Raw genomic sequence first — 25,051 nt, 5'->3', positions numbered from 1 at the left:
GCTAGGAGGCACTTGCTATTTGCATAGCAACTTTTTGTATGATATTTTTAATCTTTGTCTTTTATGATGTTAATATTGGGACGCATTTAAGTAAGTTGAACCAACCAGAAACCAAGATGGTACTTCAGAAAGCCAAACTGTGTCTTTTATTCTAAAGTAACTGTGTCTTACGTATGATGGACCAAGCCCTGTGGGAAAAAAACATTCTTAAGCATTGTGAGTAGACACTCAAGACGTGATATGTGAGACTACAGGACTCGGTATACATTCTTGTACTGAGACATAGAAGCCACTGATTACTTAGCCCAAACAACGCTGTTATTAATTGGTGGAACACTGGAAGAGGACTTCGTGGACTGAAAATTCACCCGCGTATGGAACTTAGCTGGGTGTGTCTGGAAGTTTTGCATGTCTGGTGAAGAGTTTTTACCTAAGAATGTTGTGGAAGCAATTTTATAGAGATGGTGTGACGGTTTGGTGTTCTTTCTCCTGATTCTGACTTTGGTCTATTAGTTTCTGTTGATGGAAAGATAAATTAAGTTGTTTATAAAACGTTTCAGATAACTCTTTGTTTCTCGCAACACGGAAACTCTTTTATCTTTTTTTATCTGAAAGAAAATGTGTCTACAAGAAAATTAATTACACCACAGTGCAAAAAAATCGACGCATGTGAGAGTTTAATCTGCTAACCTAAATCCCATCAAACATGTTTCTGATGAACTTAGGAGACTGTTACGTATTTAAAAAATTCCTCTCAGAAACCCGGCAACGCCTGTTCATCATGCTGCAGTAGAAATGGGAAAAGATCCGGTCGTATGCAGACGAGAACGAATCGTCCATGCCTTTTCACCTTCTCATCTCCTCTTTTACTTGTCTGAGGAAATTGTAGACATCTATTCCTCTTCTCGCTGATGTAAATTATAACACACCTGTTCATCTTACACAACGAGTTACAAAGTCTAAAAATTTAAAATTACGAAAAAAATGATAGTATACAACAGTGCACATACTCTTTTTTTATTTAGATACCAACATACAGAACTGATTACGTGTGATTAACGCAGTTTAACAAGGATTACAACCGTTACATATCAAGGCAACTTCAGTCTGAATTGCTGCAAAAAAGGTAGCTAACTCAGAAGATTGTTGCTGCTGTCACTGCTGGAGGTTGAGGTAATACACTAGACACAGTATGGGTCCATTAACTGCCGGCGCTTTGTGATGTCATCGCACCTTTAATTGGTTTCTCGTAGAAGGGGCAAAAGGACTGGGAACGCTTGCATTCAAGCACAGGTGGGATCTAACATTACTGTCGATGTCTTACGTATCGCAATACAGAAAATAGCTGAAACTGCTCGGCGAATACGCCGATTAAATACATTTAGCTGTATTACAAATTACAGTCTCCTGTTACAAGGAGTAACAGCAGACAATGAAAATTCGAACATTATGATTAAGGGGTAAAATTGTCCTCAACACAACTGTTGGTTTTTACATTACAGTGTTTTATGGGGTATGATCCTAATTGAAGTGGTGTACCATTGCCTTCCACCGACTGTGGAACTGATAAGTAGTTTAATACGGACGTCGAACTACGGTGTAACTTCAAATTTTTAGCTTTGTTGAGAAACTTTGGTTTTCACGCAACTGTATTACTCAGGATTATTACACAACCAGTTTCATTCGTTAACAGGCCATGCATAAAGCGGAAAACTAAAATAAGGCACAATGAGTTACCACAAAAACTATCCTAAATACAGTAATCAACTTATACAGCCAACTGAGAACTTGCACTGTGAAGCCATCAGATGTGTGATAACTGATAACCACTGTAAACCCTCAGGGTACAAGCGAACATCTCCTTTTAACTCTAACAAATGGCAGAAGCACATACAGCGTTCAGTAGTACAGTGGTGAAACACCTGACAATACTGATATAACACGTGATCCTCGGTACTAAGTATATCGTCAAGCAGCGCCTGAAACCGCTTATAAATTTTGCAACAAGGGGCACACTCGCCCTATAATACCTAAATATTTTTGACGCATTAAAAAAGCACATAGGAAAAAGCTGAAAACGCAAAGACAAATTATTTTGAATGTCTTCATATTATCCACCGTCGTCTTTGTGTTTTTATCATTCAGTCAACAATATTAAGGCACCATAAGTCGAGTGTTCCGTACGTTGTAAAAGTTACGAGTGTTCTCTGGCGCTATATAGATTCTCTACCTATTTATCTCTTTGGTGAGGTATTCAGTATGAGGACCAAGTGTTACATCAGTATCGTCAAGTGCTTCACCCTTTTGTGGTGACTCATTGTGATTTATTTTGGTTTTCTACTGTCTGCAGACACCTGAAGGTAGACTGTTAGTGACTGAAAGTGGTTGAGTAATATAACTGAGTGATACAGCTTCGTACAACCATGATTTTTCGACAGTTTATAGCATCTGTAAATCATAAGCTCCTCTACGTAATTGTTCACTTTAATTAATGAGAAATTAAGAAGACAATGAAAGTAAATCTACTGACAGTTCAGCAAGCTGGTACAAACGGAAGACGAGAGTTGGAAATGCTTATGGTTAAAAAACTATCACCATAGTTTGTGTGTGGATCTCACGTGCTCTTCTCTTTCATTGTTTCACTGTGTTTCCTCTCACAACATTCCAGCGGGAATCTTGACGTTTTCACAAACTCCATCTTGTATTAATATCTTTATGTGAATATTTTGATTTATTTCACTCTGTTTTTTGTGACTTCTTTACGCTTTCGCGCATGTTGTAGTTTTATTTCTCGTTTTTTGTATTGTGATTAACCCTAGCTGCACTTATTTATCCATACTCTCCTACCCCTTTCGTTCAGCTACATCTCTCTTCTTCTTAAAATTTCCCACCTATTCTCATGTCTTTACGTATTACGTGTATCGGTTTCTGTTCCTCAGTGTTTCTCTTCATCCTGGTTTCTATAAGTGACGTTGCTTTTGTCCTTGCTGTCGTGTCTTCTCCTTCCTCTTTTCCTATTGCTTATCTGCCTAACAGAGTCCTCTTAGTTTTCTCTATTTCCATTACTCTATAAACAATTTGTCTTTCTGCCATTGCGTCTTGGGTTTCGCTTTTATTTTCTGTAGTGTCCTTCTCCCTTACAAACGCTACTAATTTCTCTACGTTACCATTTGCTTTACTTTACCTCCCTTTACGAAACCTATACCCCATTAATATTTTTTCCTACTGTAAGTGTGCCTTCACCACAACGATGCTACTGCTAAGAAAAAGCCTGTTCCTTCTGTCCTGACTTTCGCTTAGCCCTGCTCTAATAGTCCCAATACCGAGAAATAACAGGACAATGACGAAAAACTATCGCTTACTTGGAACTTGTCGGGGAAAGCATTGTGAAACTTCATCACCAGGCACACTGTTTTGCTGCCTGAGATGACACAGATCTTTTAACGTTTGTTCGGAAGACACCGTTTTTTACCTTCGTTGGATTTATCTTCCGTCAATCCAATAATACACTTTAATTTTAAATTACAGCATTCTTATATTATTTACTCTACTACAGGATACGAACATTTCGATTAATTAATGTCTCTTAAAATACTGATTTTTGCCTACTGCAGCACGGTTTGGTGGCACGGCGAATTTTTAAAATTCAGAGATTCGGAACATGAACGCCTCTTGATCTAACTAGCTCGTAGAACGAGTTCTATTTCGGGCCACGGTACTGGGGTTAAACAAGTAAGTCATTTATTAGTTGTCTTCTCATAAGAGCTCTGGTGAGCTGGGCGTACATGGTGAAAAGGCATAATTATTGTGATTAGATTATACCTAGTATAAAACTACGTTGAAGCCAACCGTGGTTTGGTGACTACTTTACCGGTAACTTAGATAAAAAGAACTTATATAATGTGAAAGTAGTATTCCAAGGTCACGTTATACTAACGTGTACACTGTAATCTTTCGCTTCAAGTTCGTGACCCAGTAATGACGGTTGCACGCAATGTTGTTGAATCGAAACGAAATTTTACGAATTATCACATTAGTTTGTCTGAGTTTCCGTAGATCACTCAAGAAGAGCAAGATGACGACTTGTTCTTTGTGTAATAAATTTTTACCCTCCGAGATGCATGTGGGTCGGATCAGAAAAAGAGATTTTTTAGAAGAAGCAGAGAAGGAGTGGGAGAAAGGTACAGAGAAGGAAGAGGACAAGTAGTATCAAGAAAAGGAATAAGAGAGAAATGAGGAACACATGGCTTGAAATGGAAAGGTAATAAAACAAACAGTAGGGAACGCCTAATGGGATGTAATAGACTCATGATGAAAACTCGGGGCAGTACATTAACAGAAGTATGAAGCTGGATGAAGAAATTGACATAATTGGAAAGGATGAAATGCTTGACTTAACAGTGACAGCACGTTCACTAGAAATGGAATGTATGTGCATACTGTACAAAGTTAAGAGAGAAAACTGAATACGGAGACAGCAATGAAAAACTTACTGGTATTGAGCATCACGGCAAATAACACAACATTTCTGCTCAATCAGCTACGATCTAAGATCCTAAGCAGGTTGAGCGTTATTTTCTGTCAGAGAACATTTGCACCAGTCTGTTATTCTATGGGCATATTATTTCATTCGCACTACTGGCCAATTTCGAGAGCACGCTCATTTTAAAGTGTACAAATGGATATGGCTGCATCCTCCTAAGTATTTGACAAAAATCACATGTTATACGTATATGTAAATAGCTTGGTGGCCAATGGAAACAACTGTGTATGCGATGTTTCTGCATACTTATTTCAAGGTTGTGTCCGCTGACAACCATGGTCTGTACATTTGTACATGGCACGTGATTCTCTTTATATACTTAAGAGGGTGACGTGCTCATATCCATGTGTGCGCTAGCAAACGAGCAAACGCTAATGTGGGTAGTAGCTCTTAATAAAGTTCTCATTTAAACCAAGAGCTTGGTGCAAATTAAGTTGATATTTGAATTTATCGAGGCTTTGATACCAACTCAGAAGTTATCTTCTTCAATAGGATAGTTTACGTTGTAGGTAAAGAAATAAAATTTGGAAACAAAATTTCGTTTGCGTAGAATTATCTTCTAGTAGGGAAAGAAAATATTATAATAGTTAATGATGGTAGAAAGCACTTTATTTAACCCAAAAATATCGTCTTGCACGCGTAGTCGTGTATTAGAAACAACATTAGACAACAACAAAAAGGCTAGCATTGAACTTCAGATACTACAAATGAATTTAGCAATAGGTTACTTGTAAAATAGATATCAGGGTTGCTGAGATTTTTAAAAATCAACCACAAGATTTACGTATAGAATACCTGTGAAATTTATAAGGCATGGCCTTAAAACGACCTTTTTTATAAATTAATAAAACCATATACATTATTTCTTTCATACAAAGAAAAATCGTGCTCTTCCAGGCAGTAATTAGAGAAAAACAAAATGAAATTTATTGTTCACCGTAGAATGTAGCACTTCATTCTCATTTATGGCCTGTTAGTTCACTTTCGATTTTATTGCTATTCTTTCAGTATTCTAATATAGAGAAATAGACCACACTTGGTCACCAACATGAAACCAAAGACTACAATAGGCAATCTTCTAAAACCTGACTTTGGGGTACCACCTTCTAATACTAATCTACCTTTAAAAATTGTAATAACGATAAAGCAAGAAGTCTACATGTTAAGTTGAAAATACAACTAGTCATTAACATTATGTTGGTTTCGATGCCTCAGTTTTACAGTAGGAACTGTCGTATAGAGGAGTTACCATCTGTAGACTGGCTAACAAGGTTAGGTATCAAGGGTTTAGGCTCTATCCTGAAACTTTCAGTAATAACAGAACACTCCAGTGATAATCGTATGTGAAAACAGACAAGAAACAAGGCAAGAAACCTGCTGCAAGAAACCTGCAGCACAAAGCTGTTCATCTTCTCCATCACTTTTCAAAATGTCTGAATTATTGTAATGGTGCCGTGCGATGCGTGTAGTTTATTTCACTACATCACATTGATTGCATTATACAGTCTACCAATAAACTCACTTTCGTTGTAAACGTCTAGATATGAACACAGTGCGATGCTACTCGATTCCGTTAGATGAATACGTTTAAGCAGAGAACACACTAACATACAGAAGAAGGAACAATCGTCTCGACACCGGGTTCAATCTTTCCTAAGTTTCATATTCGACAAGATTAATATGCTGCTAGGGGACCCATCACGGAGTTATACTGTGAAGAGATACACATAGCACTCATTACACATGTCTCGCTAATGCTAGAGGTCATACATTACCACAGAAACATTGTCTACGCAGAGGAAAACGCGGGAAGATTCCCTTTAAAACACAGAGCAACGTTTCAGGCATCACTTTCTAAATAAGGAAAATGAGGCACGAGTTCTTACAGTTTATTTAATAGCATGGCTATGACCCCCGTCGGGCATACTGTTCGCCGGGTGCGAGTCTTTCAATGTGACGCCACTTCGGCGACCTGCAGTCGATGAGGATGATAGGACGATGATGAGGACAACACAACACCCAGTGCCTAGGCGGAGAAAATTCCCCGACCCAGCCGGGAATCGAACCCGGGCCCATAGGTGTGACAATCCGCCACGCTGATCATTCAGCTACCGGGGGCGGACGTTCTTGCAGTATGGATTGAGAGACACCTGACAAAATTCTATTTAGTCTGCAATTAAATGTATGGGGCATCGCGTCACCATTCATCCAATGAAGTAAATTCTTGTACTCTGGAGTGAAAGTTTAGAGATAATTTGTAAAGTGTATCTAATAATTTCCGTAATGAGTCAGTACACGTGCCTAATCTTTGGCTGGCGATTTAGGAAGAATGAACCATATGGCTTTCTCCGAGGTGCACGATCAAATCTCCTCACTACAAAATGAGGTGTGGGAGAGAACAAAAGCTGTCAAATGGAGATTTTAATGTGACCGTCAGAGATGTGGGTACCGCATATTACGCCAGTGCCACACCCGCGTCACTTACGTAAGTAGGGGCCAGGGATGTCAGCGACCGGTAGAAAGTGCGCCCCGCCACACTCCTGATAGCGGGCGTCACTGGGTCGGGGGAAACCGCAGGGTGGTTACCCAAGCCATCAGCCTTATTAACAGGAGCGCTGCGGCGGTCCCGCCGTCTTCCAGTAATTTTAGGACGCGTCACTGTCAGAAAGGCCAACGCCGCGAACGTCTCCCCAGGCAGCTGTCGAGTGGGAGGAGCTGCAGTGTAGTGAGAAAGCCAAGTTACGTGGAAATGAGCTGCGCTGGTTTGCGCTCGCTTTAAAGCAGCGTAAAGCTTCTGAGAGAGAGACGAGAGCGCAAGACGTGGCGCTTTATGTAGTGAATCATGTTAGTTGTTGTGACTTGGCAAGACAGCCAAGCCACTATGAGATAGCCGAAAGGCACGCGTTTAAGCTCACGCAGGCTGGCGTGAGGTCTGGAACAGTTAAAGGAGTTGAGTCTAGTAAAAAAAGTACGTAGCTTCTGGAATACTTAACTTTAATCCATAATTGGTAAACATCGGTCTGACGGTACATGCATCACAAGATAAATAGCAAATGATAATGGCGCCTTGCTAGGTCGTAGCAAATGACGTAGCTGAAGGCTATGCTAACTATCGTCTCGGCAAATGAGAGCGTAATTTGTCAGTGAACCATCGCTAGCAAAGTCGGCTGTACAACTGGGGCGAGTGCTAGTACGTCTCTCTAGACCTGCCGTGTGGCGGCGGTCGGTCTGCAATCACTGATAGTGGCGACACGCGGGTCCGACGTATACTAGCGGACCGCGGCCGATTTAAAGGCTACCACCTAGCAAGTGTGTTGTCTGGCGGTGACACCACATTAGTAGTCACCAGTATTTTCGGGTGAATCACTAAATGACACATATTTAATGAGAAAGACGGTGTTCACAAAATATCGAGGCAAATGTCAAATATATACTTCGCCTCTGGGATAATTGTACGAGGTGTGGCTATAAAATAGTGGAACAGAGTATGTACACATGCGCAAAAGATAAACGACCAATAGCTGTGAAGCGTGAAGCATTCTACTCGAAAGTGGTATCTCTGGTGTCTGAAGAAATATCAGTGCGACCGTGGCCTTCGTTTGTGTAAGAGCTGTTATTTTGTTTTACCTGAAAAATAATAAATATAGTAACAGAGAAACGAATTGTAGTGAAGGAACTTAGAAAAACTGCTACTGAAACCTATCTTTTACTAAAAGAAGTATGCAGTGAAGATTGTTTATCACATACCTAATTTTTTGAGTGCTTCAAGCGTTCCAAGATGTCCGAGAAGACGTTGAATATAACTCACGCCCGGGACGCCCTTCAGCATAAAAAGACGATGAAAATATCAAAAAGGTACTAATATGATTCGATCTGAACGTCGGTTGAGTATTCGATCGATCGCTGTTATGGTAGAAAGTGACAAAGAATGCGTAAGGAAAATTTTACATAACCAGTTTAAGACGACAATAGTGTGTGCGAAACTGGTGCCAAAATTTCTCGCAATCGAACAAAAAGAAAAAAAAAATGTTCAAATGTGTGTGAATTCCCAAGGGACCAAACTGCTTAGGTCATCGGTCCCTAGACTTACACACTACTTAAACTAACTTATGCTAAGAACAAGACACATACACTCATACCCGAGGAAGGACTCGAACCTCCGGCGGGAGGAGCCGCGGAGACCGTGACAGGACGCCTTAAAGCGCGCGGCCACTCCGCGTGGCAACAAAAAGAAGCTTACAAAAATGTTTGTGCGGACACGATGACTATCAGCAAAAATGATCCTGATTTCATGGAAAGAATCGTAACACGTAACGAATATTGGTTTTTCACTTATAATCCAGAAACTTCAGCGCCGTTCCATGAGCAAATCAAGATTCAAAGCCATTATGATTATTTTTCTTCGATATTTATGCAATTGTGCATCTTCACTGGATTCCTGAAGGTCAAAGTATTAATCAACCTTACTACCTTGCAGTTCTTGCTCAACTACGTATGGCCGGCCGCGGTGGCCGTGTGGTTCTAGGTGTTTCAGTCCGGAACCTCGCAGGTTCGAATCCTGCCTCGGGCACGGATGTGTGTGATGTCCTTAGGTTAGTTAGGTTTAAGTAGTTCTAAGTTCTAGGCGACTGATGACCTCAGATGTTAAGTCCCATAGCGCTCAGAGCCATTTGAACTACGTATGAAAATAAGATAAGCCCGACAAGAATTATGGATGAACAAGTCAATGGATTCTGGATCAAGACAACGCACCGACTCACACCACATTGTCCGTTAAGGAGTTTCTAGCAAAGTACAGCAACCTAGTGTTGGAGCACGTACAATAGTCGCTTGACCTAGCACCATGAGCCGCGCGGTCTAAGGCTCCTTGTCACGGTCCGCGTGGCTTCCCCCGCCGGAGGTTCGAGTCCTCCCTCGGGCATGAGTGTGTGTGATGTCCTTAACGTAAGTTAGTTTAAGTTAGATTAAGTAGTGCGTAAGCTTAGGGAACGATGACCTCAGCAGTTTGGTCTCATAAGACCATACCACAAATTTCCAAATTTCCTAGCACCACGTGACTTTATCTATTCCCCAAGGTCAAATCAGCATTTAAAGTAAAAAAAAAGAATTCAGTCTGTTGAAGCACTGTAAGAAAAAGCGTCATGCGTCATCAAGGAGCTCATAGAGAAAGACTTCCAGCACCTTTTCCACCAATGAGAAAAGGATAGAGGAGGGGAGTATCTTGATGGTGACAGTAAATACGTATGTTCTTGAAACAAAATGTTTCACAGCAGTAGTCACGTTATTTTATGACCATATCTCGTAGCTAAAGTGCAGTGAAGTTTTGTCTCTGGATCCAGAGGTATGTCGTTAGAATCCAGATGACCGATGGAATTTTAATCAGGAGTATGTATAACGTGCTCGGAGCGCTTCCTGTTGTGCAGTAATTTCGTCATTATTATCACCGTATTCTGCGTTTTCTCCTTCTTATTGGTGTTATTACTGTTATTTCTGTGCTTATGCTGCGGCGAAGTGTTCACCATTAGCGTGATTTTCTTTGGTATTATGATTTCTTTTCTTACTTCTTGGTATTTTATACCCAGGCGTGCTTTTTTATTCATAACTGATTCCTGTCTAACAAAGTATATCCATGCGTATCTACTAAAATTTTCATTTCTACAAACTGAAATCTTGTCTTTTTCCCGTTCTGATTTTTCTTCGCACTATGGAATCAGGGTACAGCGTAATGATTAATTCGTCAAATCGGGATGTCAAGTTTGAGGATTCGTCCGAATCTGTTTGCCATAATTAGATTTCATACCACTTCTCGCATTCACTTCCAAATTCTTCGTAATGTTATACTTAGACGAGCACTCGTTGGGGTTACCCACATATGTTGATATTTCACATACAGAACTAAAACAGTGGCAAACTACATTTCTATGGGCCTTAATATGCTTGCTGTTATCACCCAACTCTCTCTGTTCGTCCACGAGATCTAGACAGCTGTAGTTACCAGCGCTCAGGTTCATGCCACGTTCCTTGACTTCCAGAAGGCGTTGGATACAATACCCCGCTGCCGCCTGAAGGACAAAATAACTGTGTACAGAATATCAGACCAGCTGAAGTGTTTCTAGCAAACAGAAAAGAGCATGGTATTCTCTTCAGACGTAAAAGTGACTTCGGGCGTATCGCTAACGACTGTTATTGGACCATTCCTTTTCACAATATATGTCAATGACCTAATGGATAATGTTAGAATTTCTGTGTGGGTTTTCAAAGACATGCTGCTGTATAGAAATAAGTCGAGATGCTAGAAAACTGTAGAGAAATGTACAAAGACCTGCGGAGGATCGATGCCTTTTGAAGGGACCGGCAACTGACCCTCATTATAAACAAAGGCAACGTATTGCCCATAAATAGGCAGAAAGACCCGTTCTTGTATGATTACAAGATTGCAGAACAATCATTGGTATCAGTTACATCCATAATCCATTTAGAAATACGTGTATGGAGTGGTTCAAAGTGGAACTACTACACTAATGGTCATTAAAATTGCTACACCAAGACGAAATGCAGATGATAAACGGGAATTCATTGGACAAATATATTATACTAGAACTGACATGTGATTACATTTTTACGCAGTTTGCGTACATAGATCCTGTGAAATCAGTATCTAGAACAACCATCTCTGGCCGTAATAATGGCGTGTACAGGTACAGCTGCCCATACCACAGTTCATCAAGAGTAGTGACTGGCGTATTGTGACGAGCCAGTTGCTCGGCCACCATTGACCAGACGTTTTCAATTGGTGAGAGATCTAGTGAATGTGCTGGCCAGGGCAGCAGTCGAGCATTTTCTGTATCCAGAAAGGCCCGTACAGGACCTGCAAGATGCGGTCGTGCATTATCCTGCTGAAATGTAGGGTTTCGCATTGATCAAATGAAGGGTAGAGCCGCGGGTCGTAAAACATTTGAAATGTAACGTCCACTGTTCAAAGTGCCCTCAATGCGAACAAGAGGTGACCGAGACGTGTAACCAATAGCACCCCATACCATCACGCCGGGTGATACGCCAGTATGGCGATGACGAATACACGCTTCCAATGTGCGTTCACCGTGATGTCGCCAAACACGTATGCAAACATCATGATTCTGTAAACAGAACCTAGATTCATCGGAAAAAATGACGTTTTGCCATTCGTGCACCCAGGTTCGTTGTTGAGTACACCATCGCAGGCGCTCCTGTCTGTGATGCAGTGTCAAGGGTAACTGCAGCTATGGTATCCGAGCTGATAGTCCACGCTGCTGCAAACGTCGTCGAACTGTTCGTGCAGATGGTTGTTCTCTTGCAAACGTCCCTATCTGTTGACTCAGGCATCGAGACGTGGCTGCACGATCCGCTACAGCCATGCGGATGTCTGTCATCTCGACTGCTTGTGATACGAGGCCGTTGGGATCCAGCACGGCGTTCCGTATTACCCTCCTGAACCCATCGATTCCATATTCTGCTAACAGTCATTGGATCCCGACCAACGCGAGCAGCAATGTCGCGATACGATAAACCGCAATCGGGATAGGCTACAATCCGACGTTTATCAAAGTTGGAAACGTGATGGTACGCATTTCCCCTCTTACACGAGGCATCACAACGTTTCACCAGGCAACGCCGGTCAAGTGCTATTTGTGTATGAGAAATCGGTTGAAAACTTTCCTCATGTCAGCACGTTGTAGGTGTCACCACCGGTGCCAACCTTGGGTGAATGCTCTGAAAAGCTGATCAAAATCAAATGGCTCTGAGCACTATGGGACTTAACTTCTGAGGTCATCAGTCCCGTAGAACTTAGAACTACTTAAACGTAACTAACCTAAAGACATCACACACATCCATGCCCGAGGCAGGATTCGGACCTGCGGCCGTAGCGGTCGCGCGCTTGCAGACTGTAGCGACTAGAACCGCCCGGCCACTCTGGCCGGCAAAAGCTAATCATTTGCGTATCACAGCACCTTCTTCCTGTTGGTTAAATCTCGCGTCTGTAGCACGCCATCTTCGGGGTGTGGCAATTTTAATGGACAGTGGTGTATAATTTCGAATGCTGCGATTTCCTGTGAACATAACACCTTGCAGAATAATTTATTCGCGCATTTTACGACGTCACAAAAACATGTAAAAATCATTATACAGGAACCGAACAAGGAATTTTTGCAATAGAAAGAGCATTGCAAATGGAGTCTACAAAATTGGTGAAGTACGGAAAGAACCCGATTACAAGATTGCTGCTCAAGTGTAAAGTTATTTCAATAAATTTTGGATGAATACTCAATCAAAAGGAAGCGGCGTTAGTTTTTGGGCGACAAACTCAGTAAAATGAATAATGTTGAAGTCAGGAAACTTCTAGTTCTGAATACTGCTGCAGAGAATAACAGGAAATACAATATGGCAAGTAATGTTTCTTAATGATTACGTTAGAAGTACCCGAGAGAGTACTACGTAAGAAATGAATTTGGGAGGCTGGAATTCTGGAAGGTGAAAGTGCTTTCTAATTGTGGCACGTGTTTCGTAATGTTTCAAGAGCAGCTAAGCCGTAGTAAGAGAAACACATTATTCGAATAATTAAGGTAGGATTCTGAACGAATTCCTTTCGTCAGAAGGAAGGAAGCAAGATCATGGTTTAAAGTCCCGTCGACGATAAGATCTGTAGCAATGGGTTAAAAGCTCGGATTGTGATCAATGAGGAAGAAATTCGACTGAGTCCTTTCAAAGCAACTCTCCTGAAATTAGCCTTAAGCGATTTATGGAAATCACTGAAAACTTAAATCCGGTTGTCCGGAAGTGGTAATGAACTGCTGGCCTCTCGAATCCGAGTCTAGTGTGTTACCACACCACCAACTAGCTCGATGAAATTTTTCTTTAAAAGTAAGGTGTTTACTGTTATCGAACTCTGAGAAAAACTTAAAAACCAGCTCGGCTGTTCCGACAACATTAGCCTCATAAGCAGCTATAACGGCACTGTTCGTTAATTCTGTGTTTCGTTTGTAGATCGTAGCTGAAGTTAAACGTTAATATGACTGCTACCGTTGATCCTTAGAATGAGAAAGATATAGATTCGTCGGGTTTCGGAATCCCCTTCAAGAGTGGCTGCGAAAATGAGTTCTGCGGTAGGAGGTGCCCAGTGGCTTAAAATAATGGTTCAAATGGCTCTGAACACTATGGGACTTAACTGCTGAGGTCATCAGTCCCCTAGAACTTAGAGCTACTTAAACCTAACTAACCTAAGGACATCACATACATCCATGCCCGAGGCAGGCAATGCAACATTTTCCCCTAGTTAGTTTTCTAGGGTTAATATAGTAACTACAAGAAAGTTAATCGAGGTATTTATTTGGATAATTTGAAGCTGTGGCTCTGAAAAGTGGACTGTGGGCAAACATCGAAAGAAAAAAAGTAGAAGCTATGGAGATGTAGATATGGAGTAAAATCACAAAAACTTCCTGGACTGAAGGGAAGTCCAACGAAAAAATATTAGAGACTTACTAATTTGGTACGGAGAAGAGAAACGTAATCCGACATAAGCGCTTCATGTAAAACATATTAGAGGGAAAAATTCCGGGAAAATAATCAACAGACAGTCCCAGAACAGCCGTATTACAAAGTGTTAGGACTGAAACGAACTAAACCAACTACAACTTGATATCTTGCGAACCATGGATGAAGGGTATCAGACGGATGCCATATTCCTTGACTTCCGGAAAGCGTTTGACTCGGTGCCCCACTGCAGACTCCTAACTAAGGTACGAGCTTATGGGATTGGTTCCTAAGTATGTGAGTGGCTCGAAGACTTCTTAAGTAATAGAACCCAGTACGTTGTCCTCGATGGTGAGTGTTCATCGGAGGTGAGGGTATCATCTGGAGTGCCCCAGGGAAGTGTGGTAGGTCCGCTGTTGTTTTCTATCTACATAAATGATCTTTTGGATAGGGTGGTCAGCAGAAGGTGTCGTCGTTGAGTGACTGTAAGAGGATACAAGATGACTTGGACAGGATTTGTGATTGGTGTAGAGAATGGCAGCTAACTCTAAATGTAGATAAATGTAAGTTAATGCGGATGAATAGGAAAAAGAATCCTGTAATGTCTGAACACTCCATTAGTAATGTAGCGCTTGACATAGTCACGTCGATTAAATATTTGGACGTAACATTGCAGAGCGATATGAAGTGGAACAATCATGTAATGGCAGTTGTGGGGAAGGCGGATAGTCGTCTTCGGTTCATTGGTAGAATTTTGGGAAGATGTGGTTCATTTGTAAAGGAGACCGCTTATAAAACACTAATACGACCTATTCTTGAGTACTGCTCGAGCGTTTGGGATCCCTATCAGGTCAGATTGAGGGAGGACATAGAAGCAATTCAGAGGCGGGCTGCTAGAATTGTTATAGGGAGGTTTGACCATCACGCGAGTGTTACGGAAATGCTTCAGGAACTCGGGTGGAAGTCTCTAGAGGAAAGGAGGCGTTCTTTTCGTGAATCGCTACTGAGGAAATTTAGAGAACCAGCATTTGAGGCTGACTGCAGTAGAATTTTACTGCCGCCAACTTATATTTCGCGGAAAGACCACAAAGATAAGAGAGATTAGGGCTCGTACAGAGGCATATAGGCAGTCATTTTTCCCTCTTTCTGTTTGGGAGTGGAACAGGGAGAGAAAATGCTAGTCGTGGTACAAGGTACCCTCCGACACGCACCGTATGGTGGATTGCGGAGTATGTATGTAGATGTAGATGTAGACAACTACATTGTAATGATTTTGAGAGACGATAAGGGCTGCTATATCAGGGAGACGTTGCCTATAGATAGTGTCTGATGTTTAAATTTTGTGTACAATTTACTTAAATTACTGTGCACGTGGGCATACTACATAGGCCTAGTACTAAAGACATTCTACAGAATAACATGTTCGTCCGCTCCTTGCATCATATGTTAATCGTTTCTAGCATGACGGTTGAATAGCAAATCTACGGAGGGAAACCCATTGTCTTTATGACGTTGTGCATTATTGTTTACACATACTGATTAAGAAACAACTGCGCTTTCCAGCAATATTGGTTATTATTTTTTCCAGTGTCACGCAAAAGCAGAATGAACAGGCGTGATAAGGGGTAGCACTTACGCAACACTGATGTTTACCTTCGCTTTATCACGCAAGAGGTCCTCCGTTTGTCACTCTGGGGTGTAATTGCCTCCTTGCCCCAGTGAGATAATTGATTATGGCCGCATCGTAGCGTACCACAGCCCATTTGAACGGAACTTGCCTTAACTGTAGTTCACCTCGGCGATAACGGCGGTGAGGCAAAAGTGGGGCCATCAAACATCGCAACGCCGGTCACCAGCACTCGGTCGCCCCGTAACAGGTGTCAATGCGTGGAAAGTGTCCACTGGTGAAGCGGCAAAAACGTGGGCTTTCTCCACGCGGGCCTCGGCTATGTCCGAAGTAGTCAATATGCCCCGCGGAGATTGACGTAGTGACATTTGGAGGGCTCCAAGCGTTACGCGGTATTACGTTAGTCGCGTGCGTGGGAGAAAGCGCTGGGTGGCTGCGCAACTTCAGAACAATCGCGATGCTTCTCTTCCGCAAAGCGAGGTCCCCTCCCCCAGTACATCATGCCGTCAGGCTAGGCGCCAGCACAAAGCAAGTAGGACGCCTTATAAGCTGTCCTCTTTGTGAGGCAGATCCGGTGCGTACATTCATCTCTCACTGTAGTGGATGGCAGCCTATCAGTTCAGGTCGGCGTGGAGGAAGCCTTCCGGGCTATTTGATGATATATCTCCATACTCTCACTCTTAATGTCATGGCCGCACTGCATGCATTCACTGACGAAAGTGCGTCCCTAGCTGTGTTTCAACTTGACGTTCGAAATATAGGGCTAAAAGTCAACATAATAACAAATAGTATGGTACATATGACTCATGGTGATAAGAATAAATATCGGAACATATTTATCCATAATAAAAACTTCATAACACTTGTATTTTCATGTTATTAGTAGCTTAGCACCTCGCTGCTTCACTCGTGAAGACTATATGTTCGCCGGTCGGGGTGGCCGAGCGGTTCTAGGCGCTACAGTCTCGAACCGTGCGACCGCTACGTCGCAGGTTCGAATCCTGCCTCGGGCGTGGGTGTGTGTGATGTCCTTAGGTTCGTTAGGTTTAAGTAGTTCTAAGTTCTAGGGGACTGATAACCTCAGAAGTTAAGTCCCATAGTGCTATTCACAGCTGCCGTAAATTTGGAGGAAAATGTTGCAGGACTAAGTGAAACATAAGGGACTTGTGACAGCAAAAGAGAAAGTCATGGAGAATAATAGCGATGGAAGTAAAGAATTACAAATCCTGGGCATATGAAAGTTGGTAGAAGCGTTACGCAAGCACTTCGTGAATTTCTAAAATGTGTTGTTACCATGGGTTTCAAAGGGAGCTCTGTTATGTAATACAATAGGGGAAAGTGGACGAAGGTAAAAGGGTTACTTGATAACTGCGCGGAACCGTATCGACGCGATAGAATGACTCCGCAAATTTACTGACTTTTGTCGGCGTGACAAGCGGGCACGCTTTCTCATCGAGAATCACTTGCTGCTCCTGCTCATTTCTTTTCTAGTCAGTTTAGAACGACCTGCTGAACGCCAAAAAATTGTCCTAAATGTGGTTCTTTCTTTCGCCCCTACCATTCTGAAATTCAATGCTATCAGTTTCTCATCAAAAAAAGAAATTATGCAAGGGGATAATATGTAGTTGAATAAGGCTACATGTTTATCAACAACGTAAAAAACAGCGTTCACAATAAGAAAGGCATTTGAACTCTCACTGCACTACATTTATCAGGAAACGCACCCGTTGTTCTTGCTGTATATAAAGTGCACAGCGTGTAACCACCCGAACGTAACATTCTGTGTTTTTACGGACGCGAAAGGATACTTTTTGTGCTTTTCAACGAGTATTTAGACAGCAATTTACTGTTTCTTTTACTGAGGTGCTAATGACGTAATAACAATTTCGTAACAGAGGACGCTGTCATCGAGAAAGAAGGAACAACAAAAGGCCAGGTATATTAGAAGATATAATCGCCAAAATGTAAATGACTTACATTTTGGCGATAACGAGGGGCGTTTGAAAAGTCCGTACATAAATAAAAACTACTTACGTGTTAGGGGTAAACCTTCTTTATTTTTCGACGTAGTTTTCCTTTAGACTTATACACTTTGTCCAACGCTGTTCTAATTTGTTGATCCCTTCCGAATAATAGGAATTTTCCAAGTCTGCAAAATAGCTATTAGTTGCTGCAATCACGTCCTCCTTTGAGTAAAATCTTTGTCCTGCCAGCCATTTCTCCAAATTGGGGAACAAATAGTAGTTTGAGGGAGCCAAGTCTGGAGAATAGGGAGGATGTGAAACGAGTTGGAATCCTATTTCCATTAATTTTGCGACCACAACTGCTGTGGTGTGTGCTGGTGCATTGTCGTGATGGAAAAGGACTTTTTTGCGGTCTAATTGCTGGCGCTTTTCTTGCAGCTCGGTTTTCAAACGGTCCAATAATGATGAATAATATTCACCTGTAATAGATTAACCCTATTCCCGATAGTCGATGAAGATTATCCTTTGCGAATCCCAAAAGACGGTCGCCAGAACCTTTCCGGCCGAAGGAATGGTCTTCGCCATTTTTGGTGGAAATTCTCCCTTGGTAACCCATTGTTTAGATTGTTCTTTGGTCTCAGGAGTATAGTAATGTATCCATGTTTCATTCACAGTGACGGAACGGCGCTTAAAGTCCTGCGGATTCTTCCTGAACAGCTGTAAACCATCCTTGCAACACTTCACACGATTCCGTTTTTGGTCAAGCGTGAGCAATCGCGGAACCCATCTTGCGGATAGCTTTCTCATGTCCAAATGTTTATGCAAAATATTATGTACCCGTTCATTAACTCTTCTGTCATCCATCACCATGTCATGGATTTTATCAATGATTTCTGGAATCGTAGCCTCCACAGGGCGTCCATCGTTCAGTATCACTTGTGCCCATATGACCATTCCGAAAATTTTAAAACCACTTTTTAACCGTTCTAATCGAAGATGCAGAGTCACCGTAATCCTCATCAAGCTTCTCTTTAGTATCCTGAGGTGTTTTGGCTTTTATAAAGTAATGTTTAACCATCACAAGAAATTATTTTTCGTCCATTTTTTGACAATCACTCGACTTCCTTGATTCACACGAATGCCAAACACAAAGAAATAGACCAATATGGCTGAAACTTGGTGTGAATTCTTTCCAAAGATGCTACTAACTAAACATGACCTCGATACGCGCCGGTGGTGCCATCTCTCGGACTTTGCACGCACTTTTCAAACTTCCCTCGTACGTTGCAGCCAAAATATATAGGAATGTGCCTCCAATTGGTTCTTGTGCATGCATGTCGACATCTGAGTTTAGAATACTGATGTTGCTCAAGCTCAGGACAAGACTGGATAGGCTTTTTTAAAGCAATCACAACAGTTATATCCATGACGTTGTGTGCACAATTTAAGGACGAGTCAACTTTCGCATAAAATGTCACTGGGAAGTGATATGGCTTGATGAAATTTGGGTCATACGTTGATAGAACTAATACAGTATAGTACAAAAGGTAACGGAAAGAAATGTGTGATGAAACAAACAGAAATGACTCTTTTATTCAAAGACAATAATTACACTGAAGTCACCGCGATTTATGATGATTGACAACTACTGGATGGTCCGGTGCTCGTGGACGTGGTGCGTCTAGCTAACGCATCCCACACGTGTTCGACGGGATACAAGTCAGGAGTACGGGCAGGCGAGTCCATTCACCGAATATCCTCTCGTTGCAAAAGCTCCTCCACCTTCACAGTTCGATGCTGTCGCGCATTGCCATCCATAAAAATGACATCAGCGTCGAATTCACCTCTTAAAAGACGCACGTGGGGAAGTCGTACGGTGTGACTACGACATTGACCGGTGAGTGTACCGTGTTCAAAGATGTACTTCCAAGAAACATTATGCCTCCCCACACCATAATACCTGGATCATCAAAACGATCATGTTCGACAGTGTTTCTGAAGTGTTCACACCATTCGCCATATAATGCTACTTCCAACATTGGGAAGACATTCTGCAGCACATCCACAAGCACCAACGACTATTCAGCATTTGTCAACAGCACTTATGGAGGAATGGAACGCCCTATCACAAGAACTGGTTACCAATCTTGTGGCCAGCGGGGCAGCACGTTACAGAGCACGCATTCCGTCTGTGGTGACCACACGCACCCTTAATCCTCTGAGAACCAGTGTTTCCAGCCTGAAACCATCATTTATTAATTTTTTTGTGTACCAATGCCTTTAGCTTTAGCATGAAACGACAGGTGCTGGATTCATCTGTTGGTACACTGGGGAACTTCTACGAATGAAGAATATTGTAACAGTCACAGCGTCCAAAGCAATAGTCGGTGCAAAGATTGTGCTGCGTGATTTCGGGAGCTTGTGAAATGCGGTTTCTTTTTTATAGTGGCCATATTAAGGAGATCACTGACGGTGAAAGTAAATATACAGGGTGGTCGGAAATTCCCGTTACAGACTTCTAGGACTTGTAGAGGGGAGTGAGGACATCGTATTTTGAATAGGAACCCATGTCCGGAAACGTCGTCCAACGACACTACGGAGCGTCAAAGTTGTAGGCGCGGGCGTCTGTAAATGTTCGTATACGCGTGGTGATTCCGTGATGATGTTACAGACTTTCCAGGATGATGGAGAACGATAAATGGATTAATCTGAAGTAAGGATCTCTGTACCGGAAACGAAGGAGTCGAAACTTATAAACGAAAACCGTTCTGATACCTCTGATAGTTGAGTACATGTACCGGTTCTTATGTTGCGAAGAGTGTAGGGTTGATAACTTTCAGTGGTGATAGTGTGGACAAAAACGAGAAAAAATGTCCAATAAACGTGGGCTCTAAAGTGCGCACCTTAACATCTATGAACACTTGCTCAGAAGAGGAGATGTTTTACATTAGCGAAGATGAACGGATGGTCATAGCTCTTCAGGTATGCAATTTATAGCCCACGTTTATTTGACATTTTTTTCTCGTTTTTGTCCACACTACCACCTCTGAAAGTTACCAGCCCTACACTCTTCGCAACACAAGAACCGGTACATGTATTCAACTATCAGAGGTATCAGAACGGTTTTCGTTTATAACTTTCGACTCGTTCGTTTCCGGTACAGGGACCCTTACTTCAAATTAAAACATTTATCATTCTCCATCATCCTAGAAAGTCTGTAACATCATCACGGAATCATCCCGTGTATACGTACATTTACAGACGCCCGTGCATATAACTTCGACGCTCTGTAGTCTCATTGGATGACGTTTCCGGACATGGGTTCTTATTCAAAATACGACGTACTCACTCCCCTCTACAAGTCCTCGACGTCTGTAACGGGAATTTCCGACCACCCTGTATGTATAGCTATTGTAACGTAAATTTGAGTTTCCAGTACTGCTCCTGCGAATAGCTTCGAAATGGAACCACTGGAGCAGTACTTTGTTTTGATACAAGATTTATTAAATTTTAGGTCCATTTTGGCTTGTTATATGGGATAATAATCTGTTTGAGGCATCATGATTTCACGGATGTTTCGTGACGCAGTATTGTGTCTAGGAAAAATGCGAATTCGCTTTCAAATTTTTCACGTGAAATAACTGGTGGTAGGAAACAGTATGTCCTAGTAATTCTAAAGTCAAACAATCTCCTTAAAACAGCTGATTCTTTACTTTCTGCCAGTTTCTTCTTGTAGCCGTTGCTTACTGTGATAATAAATGTTAAGTTTATGAAACATTCTGAAATTATATTCCAAAATAAAACCACCTCCTTAAAACAATTGAGTGTTTAATTTTTGCTGATTTCTTCCTGTATTTTTTGGTTACTAGGATGATAACGGTTAATTTTCTCAAAAATTTTAAAATTATATGTTCTTCATTTTGTTGGGACTCAGACGCTTAAGAAACGTGTTCCGCCATTTGTAATGTCCTAGGGGCCGGCATGAATCGCAGTGACTTCATTGTGATTATGACCTGTGAATAAAAATTTCATTTCTTAAATAATTTATTTCAATGTAGAAAACTATTTATGGCTAGAAAGAGCAATTTTCATTACACAGGTGAAGTATGATGACTAGTTTCGGTTACATTCTACAACAACCTTCAGATCGTTCAAATAGAAAAAATGAGTTGAATAAGCAATGAAAAATATCATCATTAGCTACAGTCATGCGATGACATATTCGTATTATGGGCCAACAAGACTAGGACAGTACGAAGTTCATAGCTTCATTAAGAGAGAGACAGGCTGTAAACAACAATCTCACAAGACGCACGTAATAAAGCAGGAAAAAAGCAGTTGTATTTGATGCAATTTTTACTAATGTAGCTGGCCTTTTTCCTTCCTTATTACCTGCACCTTGTAAGACTGTAGTTTACAACCTCGCCCTCGATGATGCTTTGAACAACATACTCTCCTATTCTTATTGGCCCATAACACGTATGCGTGTCATTGAACGACTGTAGCTAATGCTGAAGGTTATCAATGCATTTTCAAGTCTTTTCACAATTTGAACATTCTGAAAATGGTTCTAGAAAGCAACCAAAACTAGTCATTATAGTTTAATTGTACAATGGAAAGTGCGATCCAGCTATTAAACGTTTTCTTACATTAAGTTTTTTTATTCAATAAATTACCTTAAGACGGATTTCTCGCTCCTCACAATGTCAGGCTTCATTTCTGTTCGTCTCATTGGTTATATCTTTCCGTTAACTTCCGCATTACACTGCAGAAGATCTTTTTATGTATGGTCCAAGATTCATCGAGCTATGCTGCTTTGTAGCGACACATCATGTGAAACTTGCTCTCATCCTTAAGTTTTACTCATCAGTGGACATTCATTCGCTTTTGATGGCGATACATGCCTCCCATCGTGCTGCTTATTAATGAACAAAAATAAAAGGCTCATCACTTAGATTAATACAAGAAATTAAAATATTATGAAAATACGAACACGAGCAGTAGCAAGCTAAGTTAAAAAAAATATTTCAGTAAAAATAACAACTTTCTTTTATCTGCAGAAATAGTTCAATACGCATGACCTTGCACTCTATAAGATTTGTAGAAGTAGTCATGTAGATTTTTATATACAGTAATTATTTTGAGACCTGGGAAGGAGACGCACGAAATTTGTGTAAGACAATTATACAAGGGAAAAGGAAAACAGTAATAACACAACGGTGTATTACTACTGCTTTTTGTCAGTGTATAACTTACTTTGCGTACTGCTATGGTGCCAGAACATCTTGAATCTGACGAGCTTAATGTCTGACAAACAACCGTAGTATTTCCCATTTGGCACGTGCAATTACTCACGGCAGTAAAAGAAAGAATACGGCACGTTCTCTTTGTAGCACGTTACGTTGTGGAGCTAGTTAGACCAGTCCGCAAGGTAGTTCGCTGCGTGCAGACTCACTTGTTATACGGCCTGGTGCCGTAGAGGTGTGCCCAGCTGTTGACGAGCCATGTGATGTTGAGGGTTAGGATGGCTCTGGTGAAGTAGCACAGCATCAGAGAAATCCACGGCTGCTCGTTCCACGCGTAGATCGGCACGGCCACAGGCAGCATGATGGAGAATATCGCGTACAGCGTCTTATAGTACCTGCAACAGGATCACGTCGGATAAATCAGAAACAACTGTGAGCACATAACGCTTGAGGGGTTCGTCAGAGTATCGACAACCCATTTCGTAACCTACGCCTCATCAGACGAAATGGACTTCAAATGGTTCCACACAAATGTGAATAAAATTAGCAGGACAATTTATGAATCAAATAACATGTTTTAAATGACAGTCAAGTGAGACTGTTATGGTCTTCAGTGCGAATACTGATTTGCTCCAGATCTGCACACTTGACTAACCCGTGCTAACCTCTACACTTCTGAATAACTACTACAGCCAACATCCATTTGAGCTTGCTTGTAATATTCATTCCTTGGTCTCCATCTACAATTTTACCCCTCCCCCTCCCTCATCTCAGCCACATTTTCCCTCCATTACCAAATTAACGATTTCTTTACATCTGAGAATGTGCTCTATCAACAGACCCCTTCTTTTAGTCAAGTTATGCCACAAATTTCTTTTCTCCCCAGCTATATTGAATATCTTCTCGTTAGTTACCCTATCTACCCACCTAATCTTCAGCATTTTTCTGTAGCACCACATTTCAAAAACTGCCACTTTCACTTTCTGAACTGCTTATCGCCTACGTTCCACTTCCGTACAGGGCTACACTTCACACAAACGCCTTTGGACAAGACTTCGATGTTAACAAATTCCTATTTTTTAGAAATGATTTTCTTGCTGCTGCCATTATTTTTATATATACTCTTTACGTCTTGCTGTCCATATAAAAAATACATCGGATACTTTTAGTGTCTCACTTCCAGATCTGATTATGTCAGCATCACCTGATCTAATTTGATTACATTCCATTACTCTTGTTTTACATTTATTGATAGTAATTTTATAACCCTTTTCAAGACACTATCAATTCCATTCAGTTGCTCTTTCAGGCCTTTTGTTATCTTTGATAGAATTACGTCATCGGAAAACTGCAATTTTTTTTGTTTAGGTCCGTGATCTTTAATTCCCATCCCAAATTTCTGTATGCACAGACTGAATAACATCAGGGAGAGTCTAAAACGCTATCACACTTCCTTCTCAACTACTGGTTCTCTTTCATTTCCTTCGACACTTATAACTATGTGATCTATTATATGTACAACCAGTCATTACGGAAAATACATTTTTCACCGCAAAAACAAGAACAATGCTGAATCCTAAAAGTAGATTTGTAGTGGGTTAACCTAATTTGGATACTCACCAAGGCTCCAAACACGTTCAATAACACAGCATAAGCTATAAATACACTTGAATAACGTCCAGAGTTAGCAGATTTTATGAAACTGCCGCCAGCTTTATATTCCCGATCATATTCCTTTAAGACATTTGGACAATAGTTTTAATCTTTCGAATGCGGGATTACGAATCACAACTTCGGATACAGAAAATTGCTAAGATTGCAGGAAAGAATGATTTATATAGTGCATGGTTTATTATTAGCAGGCTCGAGTCCTGCCTCGGGCATGGGTGTGTGTGATGTCCTTAGGTTAGTTAGGTTTAAGTAGTTCTAAGTTCTAGGGGACTGACGACCTTTAAGTGCCATAGTGCTCAGAGCCATTTGAACCATATTATTAACAAAGTAAGAGAAATGATAGCGACGAATTAGAGGAAATAAACGTCAGTATCAAGCAGATCTTGAAATCACTTTTGAATAGTATTCGGAGCTACTTTAGTTAACTGCAAGGAACTCGGCCTATAATCCAAGAGACAACTGGGGATAACTCTTGATACTACGAAAACTTTTG

The 25,051-nt window shown here is 41.3% G+C and overlaps 1 protein-coding gene across 2 annotated transcripts in view; it reads right to left on the bottom strand.

The window, feature by feature from the left end:
• Nucleotides 1-25,051, bottom strand: part of LOC126481037 (acyl-CoA Delta-9 desaturase-like) — a 137,839-nt gene that overhangs the window by 6,831 nt on the left and 105,957 nt on the right. For both annotated transcript variants that reach the window (XM_050104517.1, XM_050104518.1), the window contains exon 5: nt 23,097-23,282. In XM_050104517.1, the coding sequence (XP_049960474.1) occupies nt 23,097-23,282 (186 nt within the window). The remainder of the gene's footprint in view (nt 1-23,096; nt 23,283-25,051) is intronic.

Source organism: Schistocerca serialis, chromosome 5 (genome assembly GCF_023864345.2).
Source record: "Schistocerca serialis cubense isolate TAMUIC-IGC-003099 chromosome 5, iqSchSeri2.2, whole genome shotgun sequence".
In the NCBI taxonomy this organism is placed as follows: Eukaryota; Metazoa; Arthropoda; class Insecta; order Orthoptera; family Acrididae; genus Schistocerca; species Schistocerca serialis.
The sequence above is the reverse complement of the archived record's forward strand: the minus strand, read 5'-3'. Positions and strand labels throughout refer to the sequence as shown.